This window comes from Syngnathus typhle, linkage group LG1, assembly GCF_033458585.1.
Source record: "Syngnathus typhle isolate RoL2023-S1 ecotype Sweden linkage group LG1, RoL_Styp_1.0, whole genome shotgun sequence".
Taxonomy (NCBI): Eukaryota; Metazoa; Chordata; class Actinopteri; order Syngnathiformes; family Syngnathidae; genus Syngnathus; species Syngnathus typhle.
The window spans coordinates 11,380,037-11,396,856 of NC_083738.1; the positions used below are offsets into that span (position 1 = coordinate 11,380,037).

Here is a 16,820-nt window from a genome sequence, read left to right on the forward strand (position 1 = left end):
TTAGCGCTCTCCTGTGGCAGTAGAGATAAGCACAATTTTTTAAAATCAGTCTCAACCAGGGGTCCCCAAACTTTTTCCTGTGAGGACTACATAACCGTTCCGACCCGATCGCGGAAGAAGATGGATGGATGGATATTTTTTTTATACTCAGAATTCTTATTTTTTTTTAACAAAACATTATTATAACTGTCATTGGTTTATTGAATTGTTACAAGATGAGGTCATCAATGAATTTTCCTTCAACGATATACAGTAAAAACAGAACACAGGTTAGATCATTGTAATGATCAATTCCTTCAAAAGAGAAAAAGGCAAATTAATAAATACAATTTCCAAATGTCAACACGGAACACATTAGTGTCAAACAAAACACAGATTTAATCATGTGTCAGAAGGACATAGGACAGATTTTTCCACCTGCCCCACACACTTGTTCGAGGAGTTCTTATTCAATTAGAGGTAATCACTCAGTTTTTTCTTGCATGAAATAGGCCCCATTTCTGGTCTCCGCTGTTAGAACGCTCCAATTTGTCCCTCCAGCCGTTTACAATGGCACTATAATCCTCCTCAGAGAATTCCTGCAGAGACACCTACAGGTTAGAGAGCCGGCTACATTTCGATTTGTCGTTAGTTGGGAGAATGACAACCTTGATAAATTCATTCTTGATTTGATCTGCTCTTTGGAGCTCTTCCTTTATGACCTGGATGAATTGGGCTGTCCGATCATTTGCCTGAACGTTACAGAAGCCAGCCTCCTGAATGAACTACGCCAGCGGACACAGGAGACAACATGAGTAAACAGGAGCAATGAGGTGAGGTCACTCCAAAATGAACTTCCAACAGACAGGTCAAGACACTTCACTGGTTCTTTTATCTCAAACAAGATATTTTAGGTTGCATTAGTCAAGAGATGAGATTAAGTGCGCGACTGGACAAAGGAAATTGTTTATCCGATACTTTAAATCATGTGCTTACCTTTCCATACTGTGACGGCGTGTAGAGGATGTAGCCCCGCTGTTTGACATAAGCCTCAAATTGGGGGGTCCATGGCTTCTCCCCACAACAGTAGTCACTGATAAGCAGCTGGCCACCAGGCTTTAACCATGACTAGACATGAAGAGAGCATGCACTTTACTTGGATAATAAAAAGTTTGCTTTCAATTCATGAGACTCATGAAGACTCACACTAAGTGGGTTAACTTTTAAGATGAAGCTAGAATCAAACTTTACAAGTGAACTTAATTTGATCTTCTCAAAGCTTTTGAAAAAAAATCACGTGCAACTGTTCATTGTTAGCATTTTGTTTGACCAACTTGCAGTTCTCTTTCAAGAACCTGAACGGTAAACTTCACAGCAGGTGTTTGAGACATCAATGACTAAAACATATCCAAGGATGGTAGCTTCTATGCTATTCTGTGACTCTTCCAGTATGTAAAGGTTATTGTGCATTTTAAGTCGATCCTGGAATTTCAAACAGCTCAAATTTTTCTGTGCGCTATATCGGCACAGACTGGTATCACAGTATGACAATTAAAGCTTTAAAATATCCTTTTTATTTTTGAAAAAAAAATACATTGATTTTTTGTTACATTAAGAAATGTATACTGTGTTAAGTTTTAAAAATCAACAGCAACTTACATGGAAACGTTTGAAGAGAGCCAGTTTGTCTGTAATGTGGAGGATCGTGTCTCTGCTGTAGATGACGTCAAACGAACCCTCCGGAAACGACCTCTTAGTGGCATCAGCGACTTCAAATTCAACCTATCGGCCATAATACGTATTCATCCATGATTGCAAGCGTGACACTAGATGGTACGGCTATCTGGTGTGTGAGCCGTTCAACGTACCGATGGCAGCCTCTCAGTAAGTGCTCTCTCAATAGCAATGTCCACCATATTCTCTGACAGGTCAAAGCCAAGCACCTCCACTCCAAATGTCTGAAATACAATATGACCAACTCTAATTTGTCAACATTCACTTGTCACTTGCTTGATTTGGCGATTTTCTTAATTGGCTCTGACCTTTGCCATGTAGAAATCGCCTCCACCGATACCACAGCCAACATCCAGGACCTTCTGGCCAGGTTGCAAGTTGAGCAGATCTACAAATTCCTAGTGTCACAAGTTCACAAAGTTCATTTTCTGTTTTCTACCGTGATTCTCTATGCCCCTGCATTTGTATGAAGTTGTTTGATTCTGGCTTGAACCAAAAACTATGATATCACTCTGATAAAGATTTGAGGAGGGGCTTGGTCCCCATCCATCCATTTTGTATGAATCTTGTCATGTCCAGAGGCTGCCACCTATCCCTCTTAGCCTCAGATAACAGGTTGTGCTATATATATAATGAACTTGTTTGCAGTCTCCATTGTGAAAGGCACATTGGACATTAGATAATTCATAGGTGTCAAACTCAAGGCCCTGAGGCCAGATACGGTTTTCTTTTAGTAATTTTCTTCAGGGAAGAACAAAGTCCGAGGAACTTGTTCAGTTTTGATCATTTCATTTTCAATCCCTTAACTCGTAAACGCCTGAACTGGTTGCCAGTCCATTCACAATATTCATATGCGCGTTCACACCTCCAGGAAATTTAGATGCATGGTTTTGATACGTGAACCTCACACGGTCACAAGGAGAAATTGCAAACACCATACAGGTAGGCCTGAAATGAAATTCAAACACGAGGCATACGTTTAAACCACGTACCCAACTGTGCTCTATTTTTAATGAAAACTATCTAAAGTTTCTGTTCCCTAGATGGCTTTTATTGTCATTTTCAATTAAAAAGGGGAACTTTAACATTGACCTTGGTGGTGCTGGGCCCGCCTGTACTGACATAGCCCGTGCCAAACATCTTTTCATAGCGCAGGATGCCCCGCCTAGTGTACTGCTTATTGTCCAGGAACATCTGGAAGGTGCTGAATGCCTCATTTGTGTCTGAAGAACGTGCAGCCTTCTCCAACAACCAGCAGATCTGATTTGGGTTGTTCTTCATCTGGAGGTAAAAGGCCAAGCACATTCAGTGGCAGTTTTTTGACACTGCTGAACAAGTCAACTTGTTAAAGTTTAATTCTATATTGTGAACGATCCAAAGCAAAGTACCTCAACATATGTTTTGACCCTCTTCCTGAGTATAATGTTGAAGCCAAACTTCTGAGCCCCTTGTTCATCCTCCACTTGGACTGAAGTGGTCAGATGGTTGTACTGGGCTTCAGTGCGGTAACATGTTGGGTTGAACTCCCTTTTACAGTCACCTGTGTGTGCACGATTACGCCAACACAGTGCCAACACAAATATCGACCTGGATAAACTGGATGAATTTTGTACCTGATCTGTGGTTACATGATTCTCTGAAAAAGAGCAAGCCACCGGGCTGCAACCACATCAGCATTTTCTTTAACAGCAAGTTCAGCTCCTCGTCACTGAGGTACATCATCAGCCAGTTGGAGAAGATAAAGTCAACACTGAGGAGGATGGGAGAAGTGAGGGTCAATACAATTGTGTCCATCAGTATGATGACTTCTGATTGGACGATGCACATTTGCCGTACACACCTGTTTGAGGGCAATTCCAGCTTCATGACATCAGCTTGGAGGAAGGTAACATTTTTGTGATGCCCGTTGATCTGCCTGTTCTTCTCCACAAAGCTCTCCATGAAATCCACAGCAGTCACGTGGTCTGCCTGTTTCAGCAGATGGCTGGTGTATCGACTGTTTAATCAAGCATATGTGTCTCAGTCTTGTATGTTGGAGATGATAAAATTTGAAATATAAACCTCTTGTTAGATTATTGTACAATTTGGCATTAGTGACCAGCAAATAATCCATCAATTCTATATACTGATGATCCTCATCAGTTTTCTGAAGCTAAGATGTGATTGGTTGTGACCTGAGAACTGGCAACTGTGATGTCATTTTCAGTTAATAGCAAGTGGCAAAATGGCTGCCCTGTTAGATGGATAGAAAAAGGTGGATTTTTGCCTGTTTAATTAATATTCCACAAATGCAATATTAATCAGAAGAACAAGTCTGCACTCAGAAACGTACGCATCCAGACCACCACTGCATGCTTACCCAATGCCGGCCCCCAGTTCCAGCAATCGACATCCAGCTAGACTGGGCAACATAGACAAGATCTCGGGTAGTTCCTGCTGTGTCAGCTCAACTGCGCGCGAGTCCAGCATCATCTCCTGCACTGTGGCCTCCCTGGAGTGCTCCTTCCAAAACTCAGTCATGGTGCTACGCACTGCAAAGTGCACAGGATTTATTCAGATCAATGGATGACATGCAAAAGCTGTTTATTTATCAATGCAAAAATAAAAGACAATTCTTCTTGCAGTGATTAAAAAATAAGGGAAGGAAAACCACTATGTTGCCTGTACTGTATTTACCAGAAAAAATGGACCTCATTAATCCATCCATCCATTTTCTGTATCATCATATCCTTTTTTTCATATTCACAATGCACTCTAAGCATTAATATAAACCGTCTAAAGATACTACTTACAAAATTGGATTCCAATGGGCATTTGAGAGGATGGACAGATGCAATTCAGAAAACGTTTTGGCAGCCATGCATGTCGTTTACTTCCCGGTATTAGAAATGGCCACAAGAGGGTGTCAGTGACTGCTATCGATGACCTTTGTGAGTCCTCGATACCTTGAAATGAGGCCAGCGTCGGCTCAATACTGATCCCTGGTAACTACTTGCCCATTCTTAACAAAAACAAACAAGAACATGTACCTAATTTCACACTTTCATCTGAACCTGCTTCATGAAGTTTTGCAAACACTACAAAAGTCATTTTTGCATAACGTTAATTAACAATTTCATACGTTATTCTTTTTCTTTGCAACCCTCAAGTGCTTGATTAAGAGTCAATCCAATCCCATAACTTTCTAAGGAAATCTAATCGCTACTTTTCTAGCAAATAGATTTTCTGGTTTGACATGATTCAAAACACTTACTACTTGTCCGATTTTTGGCCAGAAAGTTACCATTTGAAATGTCTATTTTGTCATTTACACTGTTAGCTGACAATGCACATTGATGTATCTTCTCAGCCAATCAGAATACCATATTCTCCAAGACCATATTGTGATAACGTGTGCTCTCACACAAGCATTGTATTTGTGCTTTCAAGCAGCTTGAAAAAACATGGATCGATCAATTTTTTTTAGATCTTTTATTTTATTTTAGAAAATAGAGCTGTTCTAACTGTCTGGCCAACATGTATATTTGTCTATATTTTCCATACTTTTCCAGACCTGTAAATACATGTTTAGTTTCATATTTCCAAACTTTCGTAGAAACCCCGATACCATATTTAAACTCTGTGTCTGTCTGTCTGTCCGTCCGTATTATATCTATCTCTTTCTCTAAATACTACACTTAAACAAATACAGACAAAGTCGCGGTTAGCCTGTCTCATGTGGTCCCTTTAATTAATTAATTGACATCCCTGATTTAGAGTCTTCAATGAATCAAACATACATGCATGCTTTTGGAGGGGTGGAGAAAGTACCCGGAGAAAAGCATAGGGAGAAGATGCAAACTACACAGTGGAAGACTGGAGCTGAGTTTAGAACCCACACATCAGTACTGCGAGACAGAGGTGCCAGCCTCTTGACCAGCATGCCACCATGCCTCCAGATAAAATAATAAAAAAGAAAAAGTATCTAAGAAGAAATTTCTTCAGGTGTATTTACCTTTTCAAATATAATAATATAGACATAATATAATATATATAAATTAATTAAACATTAAATAAGAGAAGACATGCTATCTTCCAAGTAAATTTGGTGCAACAACATCATCAGCAGCATCAAACATGTTTAAATCATCCCACTTCCACATACCGTTCTCCATTGTGTGCTCTTCACAAGTTAACGTTAAAATGAATGTACTGGCAAGGCTTCCAGTCAAGCATTTGGACGCTATTGTTGCAATTTATATCAAATGAGGCCATGAAGTGTATGAACCTGACCATGACCGTGTCCAATCAGAGTGATGCTAGAGGGTGGGTTGGAGAAGGGGGCCCTCCCTATTGGCCCATAGCACACAGAAAAAACAAGATAAAAATAAGAAAAATGCTCCTTTTTTTAATTTTTTTTTTTAAAGCTCCTTAGTAATGCCGGAGAGTGCACGAGGCAGGAAGGAGTTTAAAAGAGACTCACCATTGATAACGATGATGATGAAGAATAAGTCCTGCTGCCCCGCACAGTCAGTCAGGTCACTCGGAACAGGATCATGCACTCTTCTGTTGTTTTTTTTTTTGTGCTGACGCGCTGGAACCCCACAGTGGCATGCGGCCATTGCGCAACATTGCATCATAGTGCATTGGAGTGTGTGTGTGCGTGTGTTCACTTTTAGAGAGAGAAACTATGAAAAATACAGTGTCCTAATGTATGGTTGTATATAATCATCATGTTCGGAACCAAGTGTTATGCAAGCACAACAAGAGGGCATTGGTACATGTTATCTTCTTCAGTAATCCAAAAGAACTAACTCCAGTTCAAAGTTCCTTTGATGGGAAAAATGCACAGCTATTTACAACAGCGTCAACCTACAGGTGTAAATTACTGTCATTTCTAGAATTTCATCTAAAGCATACAATAGAGAAAAACAAAGTTTTCTTGTGAATGTGTAGATGAAGTACTGTATTATCTACAGCTCTTGTCGCCTGGCCAAGTGAGTCATGGGTGACTGCAATTGAAAAAGTGTTGAAAACAAGTGCGTAGGAAAGGGGCTGTAAATGATTATTCAGAGATAACACCACTGGTGTTTACGTTGTCAAATCATGACATTTTTATTTTATTATTTTAACCTCTCAATTAATCTTGACAAAAATACTCAAGCATGTGTCTTCATTACCCATCTCATTTGATTTCTTTTGGTGACAAAAAGTACTTTTAGGACTTAAACTTTAACATAGGCAACCTTTAGTCACACTTGAATCTTTTCATGTGGTGCATTTGGGGACAAGGACCGTTGACAATGTACACGTGGATATTATTCACTAGGTGGCAATGATGGTTCATAAAAGTAGTCAGAACCTACTGTAAGTGAAGTTTGTGAGCTGCTGAGATTTTGTGGAAGGACACTTGTTCATAACAGAACCAGCTAAGTCAGAGGTTCTACTGTATCTACATTCACATTTTAATCAATGTGCTGTCACTGTCCCGAAAACAAATGATGTAATGTTAGTCAAATTACAAATTAACTTCATAAAATGATTTATTTAAATATTCCTGTCAAACAGTCTACATAGGTGGGGCAGTACTAGATAAGCACAATTGCTTCATCCCGTTGCCCATTTCAGCAAGTCATGTGTTAACCGTGCTTAAAATGAAATTGTGATGAATGGTGACAATTTACTCGCAGAAATAAACAAACATGCATATTTTGTACAATAGTTGGCAGCAACCCACTGAGCTTTAGACATTTATTAGATGTGTTGTCGACGTTCTATGTTAAGACAGAACTTCACCCGTTTATTAGTCAGTATTTTAGGCCAAATCTAGACTCGGTTTAGACATCCAAATCAAGACCTCATATCACTTTTCTTCCGACCAAATATGGACGACTGAATTAAACACATTGTCAGTGCAGACAATACAGAACGTCACGTAGCTCCAACACATCCTAACGTCAAAAGCAATGCAACTCTCAGAGGGAAGAGGGTAAAGACCGTAGACTTGTTCTTGAGTGACACCTGCAGACTAAATCCAGGCATCATATCAGAAAATGATGAAGGTGCTCTGAGTCTGACTGACAGAAAAAAATCTGAATTGATCATTTCTGGCTCTCTATCAGTTCAGAAATCATTTCTTCTGCGATGACTTACGTACTTTGCATCCACCCCCCGATACTGGTAACATCTGACACTCATCTGACTTGAACACTTGAGACTTGTAATCCAAGCGGAGGGAGGTCCTTAAGTTCAGGAGAAGACGTGTAATGCAGCAACCGTGCAAAAGAAAACAGTAAAGATGAGTGAGTGGGAGAAGATGAAGCCAGTGAAATATGGATGGCAAATAAATGGTGGCAAAGCAAAACAGGGTAGCTCAGATCACACTTTAGTTTGCACTCAGCATATCAAGGGAAGTGTATACAAACCTGGTATTTCATCTCTTTTCTCCGACTGGACTGTTTCTTCTGATTCGGGTGAACATTTCCACACGGTCCAACATTCCTGAAAAGTTCAGTCATCTGGCTGCTTAAGGTGATAAACGTTGTCTCCAGTTGTCTTTCCTGAAGTCCGATCCTACATGTATAAGCTTCAGGCACAATATTCCTGACTTTGAACACCAATTTATAAACTCAAATGCACTAAGCAGTGCAGACCTGGCAAGACCAAACAATCTTAAATACATCTGCTTATTGAAAAAAAAAAACCCAGAATATTTCATCCATTCATATTTTTTTCTAGTTCTTGTCTTCATTAAAGGGACTGTTGATTGGCCTGATTATTGGCGTATATGTAATAGGTTTGTATGTGAAAATGACATCTGCACTAAAATTGAGACACCTTAGGTGATTAACATTGGTTATATAACGACGTTCAGCACATCTTAGTGACACTCAGTATTTGTGCAAAAAACTGCTCGCCTGACTTTGCATTGAAGGAATTGGGGGAAAATATTATAATATTGTTTCCTGGCTGTCTCGTTCTGTAGTCATCTCGTGCCTAATAGGCAGCTACACAGCAACCCCAGGAAGTTTGACTTTGAAAAATCCAGCTGTGCAGAGAATGGATGCCTGGATGGATGAACTGGAAAAAAATGGAGCAGCGGAGCTGCAGCCAGGGAAGATTAGTAAATAATTTTCCTGATCAAAAATTTCACAAGGAGGTTTTGAATGAAAAATGGGCCACCCTCGTTAGACCATAACCTTAAGGGCACAGGTAACTGGAGCCAATTCCAGCTGACTTGAGGCAAGTCGCCCTGGACTGACTCAGTGAGCACACAAGCACAGCAAATGCACTTTTCATTACAGGTCACTTTTCTTGATGCAAACAGATGGCATTGGCAAAAAGCAAGGCTCCAATAACATGGCAGACATGCTAGACTAAGACATATACATTTCATCACAAGTATGCTTTCAATTCTTTTTTCATGATTAAGCAATTAGAGTTGAAATATATAATTTCACTTATTTCACATTATTTTGGACAAAATCAGAGAAAACGCTTGAAAAGTAGAGCAAAGCCATTAATTTGTTACCATTGCCTGATGGGAGCTCAGCATCAGCTGTCATGCGATGTTTGGATGCTTTAAGGTAAGCAAGTTCTAATAGACAAGAGTGTGCATGGAGTTTTTTTTTTTTTAACACAAATACATATAAGTGCTTATAAAAAGAAAGAAAAAGTGGCTCCAGGCCATTTTAGCCAGTTTGGTTGTCACTTTCAATCTCAAACTATTTATAGTATTCAGGAATAAATAATTACCTCAAATGTAATGTGCATGTTAACAAAAAGGTCAAAACTGCATAAAAAATACACATTTACAATGTCGCCCTACAGCGTCATTACCGACATTTAATGCTTTGCGCCTGCAGACACTCCTCTTATTTATTGTGTTATTTGTTTATTTATTATTTATTCATCACTCTTATTTATTCATTGTTTGTGCCTTCTTGTTTTTTGTGTTGTTTGCTTGTATGTATATTGTGTACGATGTCTTGTCACCGTGGGATAGTGGGAACGTAATTTCGATTTCTTTGTGTGTCTTGGCATGTGAAGTAATTGACAATTGACTTTGACTTTTGACATTAAAGATTATAATGAAACACAACGACGACCATACTATAGCGCACATGCAGACGTGAGGAGCGTAGAATTCAAATAATATAAGGGACATAATCATCGCTTTGGTTCCGTGTTCATTTATATTTGGGAAAAAAAAATCTGAAAAGTAACATTAGCTATGCTTGCACCATATGAACCTGGTCCTCTTGGCCTTTCCACTTCTCATTTCTCAATCTTTGATTCATCTGCTGTAGGATAAACAATTCCGCCGAAGATAGTGATGTTACTGTGTCCAGCCAGAAACGCAGCAAACAGGCAGAAAGAATCACAAGCATCTTGTTTTGGCAATTATAATTGGGAGCATTGGCTATTTATAGGACATGAAAGGTGTGGGTGTACTGATGTGAAGCAGCCTGAGGAGAACAACATGGTCCCCTACCACTCGGCAAGTCTTCTTGAAAAAGATGGAAGTTGGGAAAACACGGGAAGGAGTGGAATCGACATGATGAAAGATATTTCATAAAGGCTTCCATAATGTTTTAGCTTAATGTTGAGTAGTCTTCAAACCAACGTTGATATTGTTGCAAATACACAACAAATTATTAAAAGGCGCAAGAGGAGTTCTGTCATTTAAAAGGTATCCTGTGAAAGTCTCCATCCACTTATGCTTGATTTCATGACACAATGCTTTGGGCCAGTTTGAATTTAGGGATTTAGTCCATATATAAGGCGCACTGGACTATAAGGCCCACTGTCGGCTTTTGAGAAGATTTTAGGTTTTTAGGTGCGCCTTATAGTCCGGAAAATATGGTACTCATCACAAGCTCCTGAAAACAAACAGGACAACATTTAGGTTACTTTAAAATATAAAGTGGTGAGTAGTGAGCACTTACCATGAACTTGAGGGTCAAGTGGTTGATATCCTGCACCATTTGGCCCATTTCATTCAGCAGAGCTTCTCTCTTTAAGTCGCCTGCATTTGTCTCGATTCCAGCATGACTCAATTTCAGCCATCTCCAACTTAAGGTGATCTTTGGTTTAATCTTCTCCAACTCCAGATTGGTTTTGCACAGCTCATCTTAGTTTTTTTTCTTCTTGGCCACCATGAATAGTGGATTTCACGGTTTCCCCTTCAAAAGTTCCCTGTAGTCCATCTTCACACATTTAAGGTAGGCGGCCATGTTTAGCTCCTTCTTGGGCTAATTATGGGTGACTCTCCACTGAGTGTGCTGTGGGAATGTTGAAATCATGACCTTACATGTACCTTGTCCTGCAGGTTTATCACTAATTTGTCCTCGTTTTCGCCTGACCTAGTTCTCCTAATTTGGCTAAGCAATTCCACAGCGTTTTGATGAGCCGGACTGAGCAGCTTTTTTGTTGTTGTGCTGCCTGCACTGTCAAGTGGCTGTCATGTTCGTCAATGACGACATTACCAGAGAATCTAGCTGTCAAATTATTGGATGATGACATCATTATAGCGGGACTGCTGATGTGGTCATCACCCCCCAATGAGGCCACATTTTAAGAAATGGCTTAACTTGTATTTTGTATCCTTTTAGAATGCTTTAAATACCTTGTTTTATTGTCATTTCACACTGCATGACAGCAAACCAGCTTACAAAATAAAGAGCAAATAGTTTATGTTTCAATGGTCACTGTGTGCGATACTCTGAAATGTATTGCCGTGTTTGACCGCTGACCCTTCAGCGCTACATGACCTGCCAGCCTTGAGACCCTACTGTCCATGATCCTTTAATACTCTCGTGACAACTAGGCTGACGTTAATCCACTCATTTTTATAAAGAAAACAAAAGTGCTTTTTTGGATGAGACATTTAATTGGATTTAGATTCACATAAATAACATTGGTTTGTATATAGTGTACAATATACGTACAACTGTAATATTTATTACAGTTCTATTAGTTATTTTATTTTCCTCCATTGATTATTTTCCTCTCAGGCAAAGTTCACAAAAGCAATCCTGCTTGTTTTGTGCTGTTTACTAAAATGCCAACATGAGAGGAAAGTGCATTTTCTGAGTTGTAAAAAAAATGACTCACCAAGTTACACAAAAGCAACAGAAGGAGAATCTATTGCAATGTCTCAAGGGTTTTACTCTGCACTCCCAGGGTTGGTTGGTGGCTACTGGAAATCATTTTCAGTAAATATTTCAAAAAATCAAAGCAAACTATTTGATATGCTTGATGGATGTTATGAGACAATTCTTTTTTTTATCCTGGCAACACCCTCGCAGAAGAAAATTCACCAAATTTATGACAAGCAACTCAAGTGGAAGAAATTTTGAAGCTGCAGCACATATGCATTGCCACACCTGCACAGATGACTCGGAAACATTCCTTCTGATGAGGTGAAGTTCCCAGCACGGCAAGATTTTTCAACAAAATTCATTTGGCCTTGGTGGAAGTCTGCACTCTATTGATTACCATTGTAGCAAAGCCGAGATATATTAGTACTAGACAGTTTTAACATTACAAAGTCCACAGCACGTAAATTTCCTATGAAACTCATGTGAAACGATACTCAATTAAAATCTAAAACACTGTCGGTTGAGGCTACAAATAAAATGTTTGACGACTTGTCCATTGTTAAGAGAGAGGGAAAGCAATGTTTGACACATCAATAACAGCAGCTCCTTTATGATTTTTGAGTTGCGATTTTGGTGTCAAACCGTCTGTCATACCTTCGATGTGAAAACACGAGTGAAGTTGTCACCCTCCACAATGCAATGGACTAAGTCGAACTGAACGGGTGGCAACAGATGAGTTGCAAGTTCATTGCGAGCAAGTGTGCAGGTGTGCATTTGACAGATGTGTCGAGCTTGACATAGCTACTGAAATCACACATTGAATCTACAGTGTTTTCATGCATTATCACAAACAGGCCAAGCTTAACAAAATCAAAATGTGAGATTGTGCGTGCATGTGTGTGGACACCCGACAGAAAACCACAACCATGCTATGACATTGTGACAGTGTCAAATCTACCCCGTCCCGCAACAAGCATTATGAAGTTGTTTGTTGATCTTTTATGTGCTAAAAACCACAACATAATGTCTTTGGGAAGTAGCAATGTGAAAGGACAGTCAAGCTGTCACTTTCCCATTAAGATCCACTGATTTCACGGCACCTAATTACAGCAAACACCAATAGAAGGTAAATAGTGTTATTAAATAGTCTTTTGTGGATCTGTTACAATTAATAAAATTAAACATCTGTCATAAATAACATTTATCTTTTTCAATAAAACTCTTATTATACAAGTTCAGTTGTCACACGATGCAAAATTGACCCCCTTATGCAAACAAGAACTTGTGTCAGTTCCAAGTGTATAGTCAAGGAATCTACAGTAGATTGTGAGGAAGCAACACATGATCAGTGATATTTGTTGTTTTGGCTAGATTATGATGCAAAATATATTTTACTAATCCCAATGGTCAAGTGGAAACCCTTTCTCTTTCGCACTTGGACCTCTACCTTGACTGAAATCTGGAAGAATCAAGTAGTAAGCCCACAATAGGTCAAGAAATGATAACCCTGCCTGACGGAGCAAATCCTCTTCTTCAGTCAGTACGTTAACATGTTCTAATGCGGTAACGAAAAACTGAGCAAATATACAAAGTGCCGTCTTTTTAATTGCAACTCACTCACACTGGACCTATAAGTCACCTGCAATGGGAAGTCTAAGCCAACACTTCAACTACTGACTGAGAGTCACAACTTGGAGTATGTGCAATGTGTACAAGAGCGTGCTTGTCAGCCATTATAAAAAAACAAAACAAGAATTTTGTTCGTGTCTGTCTTTTTTTTCTCTTTTTTAAGTTGCATTAACACGAACGGAGTGACGTAAAAAGCCTCCGGGTAAAGAAGATCTAGCTAGAACTCTGCAAGCTCACTGCAGTAATTCAGATACAAGTCAATAAAATGATATAATAAACTATTCCCCCATGTAAACGTACTGAGTGAGTTTGGGATATAAATATCAACTCTAGAGATGTTTCCAACTGTCTAACCTCTGATGGATAATTAAAACATCTTATATGACCTCAAAGGTAATCTTTTATAGAGTGGTGTGCATATTTCTACACTTTCTACATCCAGTAGAAAGTTACTATGTACGTCCACTCACTCACACTCGGCAGTCACATGGACCACTTGGATCGGGACTCTCCTCGGTGTACCGTTCCCTCAGTGGCAGGCCTTCATTCCGGTCAAATAGGGGGATTCTTGCCGGCACAGGCCCATTTGCTGCTGCTGTTGCTGCTGCTGCTCTTGATGATCTAAAGACATGCCCTCCACAAAATCTGGCACGGGAAGCCCTGAGAGGATCATGACCGACTTATTCCAGATCATGAAGGTGGGTACGACGGGTAGGAGGAAGGAGATTTCAAAGGTGTGAATGTGATGAGAGTTCATGGCGTCATAAAAGGACAGCGAATTGTTGTCGTAGTCCAGCAGGACGCCTAGACGCCTCAGCTGCAGGCTGGCCTCCACCAGCATGTCCTTGCCATCGTGGCGCACCATAAAGTTATTGTTGCAGCGTGAGAACACCCACGACGACGAGTTTTTGCCACTCCATTCATTTTTAGGCGCTGATTTATAAGACACGCCGATGGCGTACCTGTGGGGATAAAAGCACGTTTTGGAATATATTAACCACCAAGAAGCAGTGTCCTCCTTAATTACTTGCACAGTCAAGCTACCTCATGCTGAGGACACATAAGACAGACATAGGCACTTGGGGTCCTTCCTGCAGGAAGTGGTCTACTTCAGAGCCAATTAGTGCTAAGAATATAATTAGGATAAAAGTACACACTGTGCCGTTGTACTCTTGTGGATGTGCGCCTGTGTAAGAGCCTGGATTAAAACTCCCAGAAGAAAGCTATTTCACTTCATCAAACCTCCTTACGGGCTTATATAACGCACTCATAATCATGTTTGTGAAGTGTGTGTGTGCGAGTTTCTCACCATGTGGATGCTCCCAGCAGCACCTCCCAGTAGTGACACCCGCTGTCAATGAACACATTACCGGCGGCCCCGTACGAGCCCGTTCCACCAAAGCGTTCGGGAGTGTGACTCTTTTTCAGAGAGCTCTCGTCCTTCTCCATGGTGAGGCAGTCGTTGGATAGACGCAGCTTCTTGTGCGCAGTTTTGGGATCCAGTTTGAATGGCTGACCTGGCAATACACAAATATTAGTAACAAGGTGATTATTGTCAACACAATCCAGCGTTTTCGAACAATTGCCCTTCAATGCCACAAGATGGTGGTAAAGCCCCACTTTTCTAATCTTCAAGTAGGACATTGACCTGAGCACACGACCCGAGCACACACAAGTACCTCAAAACAGTAGGTTTTTGGGCAATTAATGAAAGATAGTGAAGGGACAGTGTGCATTTTTAGAGCCATCTAGTGGTGAACTAAAACAATGCAACAAAGTGCGTGCATTTTGAAGCTCGCACACAACAGTGCAACAGAGAGACCGCACGTCTAAAGCCTACCACCAATTTTGTCAGCAGAGGTGCAGGCAAAATGTCATGACTGTATTCCCTCAAGTGAGTGCAATGCAATCGTTACACATGCTGTCGTCATTTATACAGCATCTACAGCAACCTACATGCTTAAGTCCAGATGCATTACAATGTGAGTTTCAAGAACCAGTGAATTGTTATTATCAGCAGTTGGTCTACTACAGACCAAACAACCACAACAATTCACAGCGCTTAAGCCACAAAATGACAGTGACAGTGCTGAGTCATTCCCATTTTGTCTATAGTTATTATCGCTCAAAGGTGTGGACAATGCAGGAGCTGAGGGAGAAGAAATGATGGCAGCAGCTGCAGGAAAGGGGAAATATGAACAAAAAGTGGGTTGAGAAGTGTTTGCAGAGACCTCAAGGAGAGACATAAGGGGAAAGTTATTTGTGAGACAAGGAAAGCGCAGTCGAAACTTCAAAGCTTCTCGCAGCCTTGGTGAAAACAGTTTGTGAGAGTGGAGAAAGGCAGCCGGCATCCTCCTGTGTGCCTGCCATCACACAGACTTCAAAATTAGCAGAAGGAAACTTTGAGTAAGTTGGAATGGTGGAAAAAACGCTGCCATCATTCTGCAACAATTCCATAGGCAACTTGGGTGTCAATACTGACAGCAAATGCGTGACAGTGGGAATGACGTCTCAGGAATAAAATGTAACACAAAGTACAAAAAAATCCAAGGAATCAAACCTGGGCAATATTTGCTATGAGACAAAATAGTCCACTCTACAACAATTTGTTCACGAGTTTGCATCCACAGAGCAATGATGGTATCGTTAGTCACAATAAACTGTGGCAAAATTTTATTCAGGAGGTTGAAGCAAACATAAACAAAGACTGAGAAATATCCACAACTGAATTGTGGAGATGATTTTCTTTTTTTTTATAGTTTATTAAACAGCTTGAATCCTTCCTTCCCAACTATATATTAGATAAGTAGGCCAGTGTCTTCTGGATCATAATTGGATTCTGGCTCTGTTGGCGCAAAAACTGTAGGGATGTGGAGGCATAAGAAAGTTTCTTGAAAATTTGCATTGCATCTTTCACTATTTTGAAGCCCCTTTTACATCAGTGATTTTGTTTTAATGATTCAAATTTGGCACAATGGTAATAACAACACTTATACTGTAGAGTGTCAAAGTTATTTTAACTTAAATAGCTTTTGTTTTATAACGAACAAACATACTGAACATTTTTTTTCTCCCATTTTGTTGATAGTTCAAACTTGGTGGTGATCGTTGTGCTTCTGAGGTTTATTTTGTTAACGCTTGAGTTTTAAGCGTTCACATAATGAAACCAGCAATTTGGGCGAAACGGGTGGAAAATTGAGAGGGCAAATGAGGCGCGAGACAGTTAGAGGGGAGAAGTTGATGGGATAATTCCAGGCTGAAGATTGTCACTGTAAACTTGTAGGAGGTCATCTGCATCCCTCTTAGACCTGACATTTAACTGTGACACCTCTAGCTTGTTGGCTCGGTCAGCCTCCCACGGCTTAATGAGACACAATGAGCCCCCCTCGCACCCGA

The 16,820-nt window shown here is 40.2% G+C and overlaps 2 protein-coding genes across 7 annotated transcripts in view; both read right to left on the reverse strand.

Moving 5' to 3' along the window:
• Positions 1–177: 177 nt before the first annotated feature.
• On the reverse strand, positions 178–6,329 carry pmt (phosphoethanolamine methyltransferase). 2 transcript variants are annotated; one of them, XM_061280727.1, is made up of 12 exons: positions 6,176–6,329; positions 4,073–4,244; positions 3,554–3,709; positions 3,327–3,463; positions 3,102–3,253; positions 2,806–2,994; positions 2,022–2,111; positions 1,848–1,937; positions 1,639–1,761; positions 976–1,107; positions 648–764; positions 178–578 (listed from the first exon to the last, which is right to left on the reverse strand). In XM_061280727.1, the coding sequence occupies exons 1-12, from the start codon at positions 6,327–6,329 to the stop codon at positions 468–470; spliced, it is 1,623 nt and encodes a 540-aa protein (XP_061136711.1). In that variant the 3' UTR covers positions 178–467. The 2 variants fall into 2 exon arrangements, with proteins under 2 accessions (XP_061136711.1, XP_061136720.1); XM_061280736.1 differs by lacking the exon at positions 6,176–6,329 and adding an exon at positions 5,858–6,009.
• A 5,013-nt stretch (positions 6,330–11,342) lies between these two features.
• mid2 (midline 2) overlaps positions 11,343–16,820 on the reverse strand; it is an 86,979-nt gene continuing 81,501 nt past the window's right edge. For 3 of the 5 annotated variants that reach the window (XM_061279825.1, XM_061279834.1, XM_061279819.1), the window contains exons 10-11: positions 14,734–14,941; positions 11,343–14,386 (exon numbers count right to left, since the gene is read on the reverse strand). In XM_061279825.1, coding sequence (XP_061135809.1) covers positions 13,954–14,386; positions 14,734–14,941 — 641 coding nt within the window. In that variant the 3' untranslated portion in view covers positions 11,343–13,953. The remainder of the gene's footprint in view (positions 14,387–14,733; positions 14,942–16,820) is intronic. The other 2 variants (XM_061279846.1, XM_061279842.1) reach the window with 2 other exon arrangements.

What these genes read in the sequence shown, in the direction of transcription:
- pmt (XM_061280727.1), bottom strand. Translation starts at nt 6,329, where the DNA reads ATGCAATGTTGCGCAATGGCCGCATGCCACTGTGGGGTTCCAGCGCGT. An exon ending in GAACTGGGGGCCGGCATTGG is followed by an intron (nt 3,710 to 4,072) that starts GTAAGCATGCAG and finishes TTGATTAAACAG; the next exon opens with TCGATACACCAGCCATCTGC. An exon ending in CGCCGTCACAGTATGGAAAG is followed by an intron (nt 765 to 975) that starts GTAAGCACATGA and finishes CCGCTGGCGTAG; the next exon opens with TTCATTCAGGAGGCTGGCTT.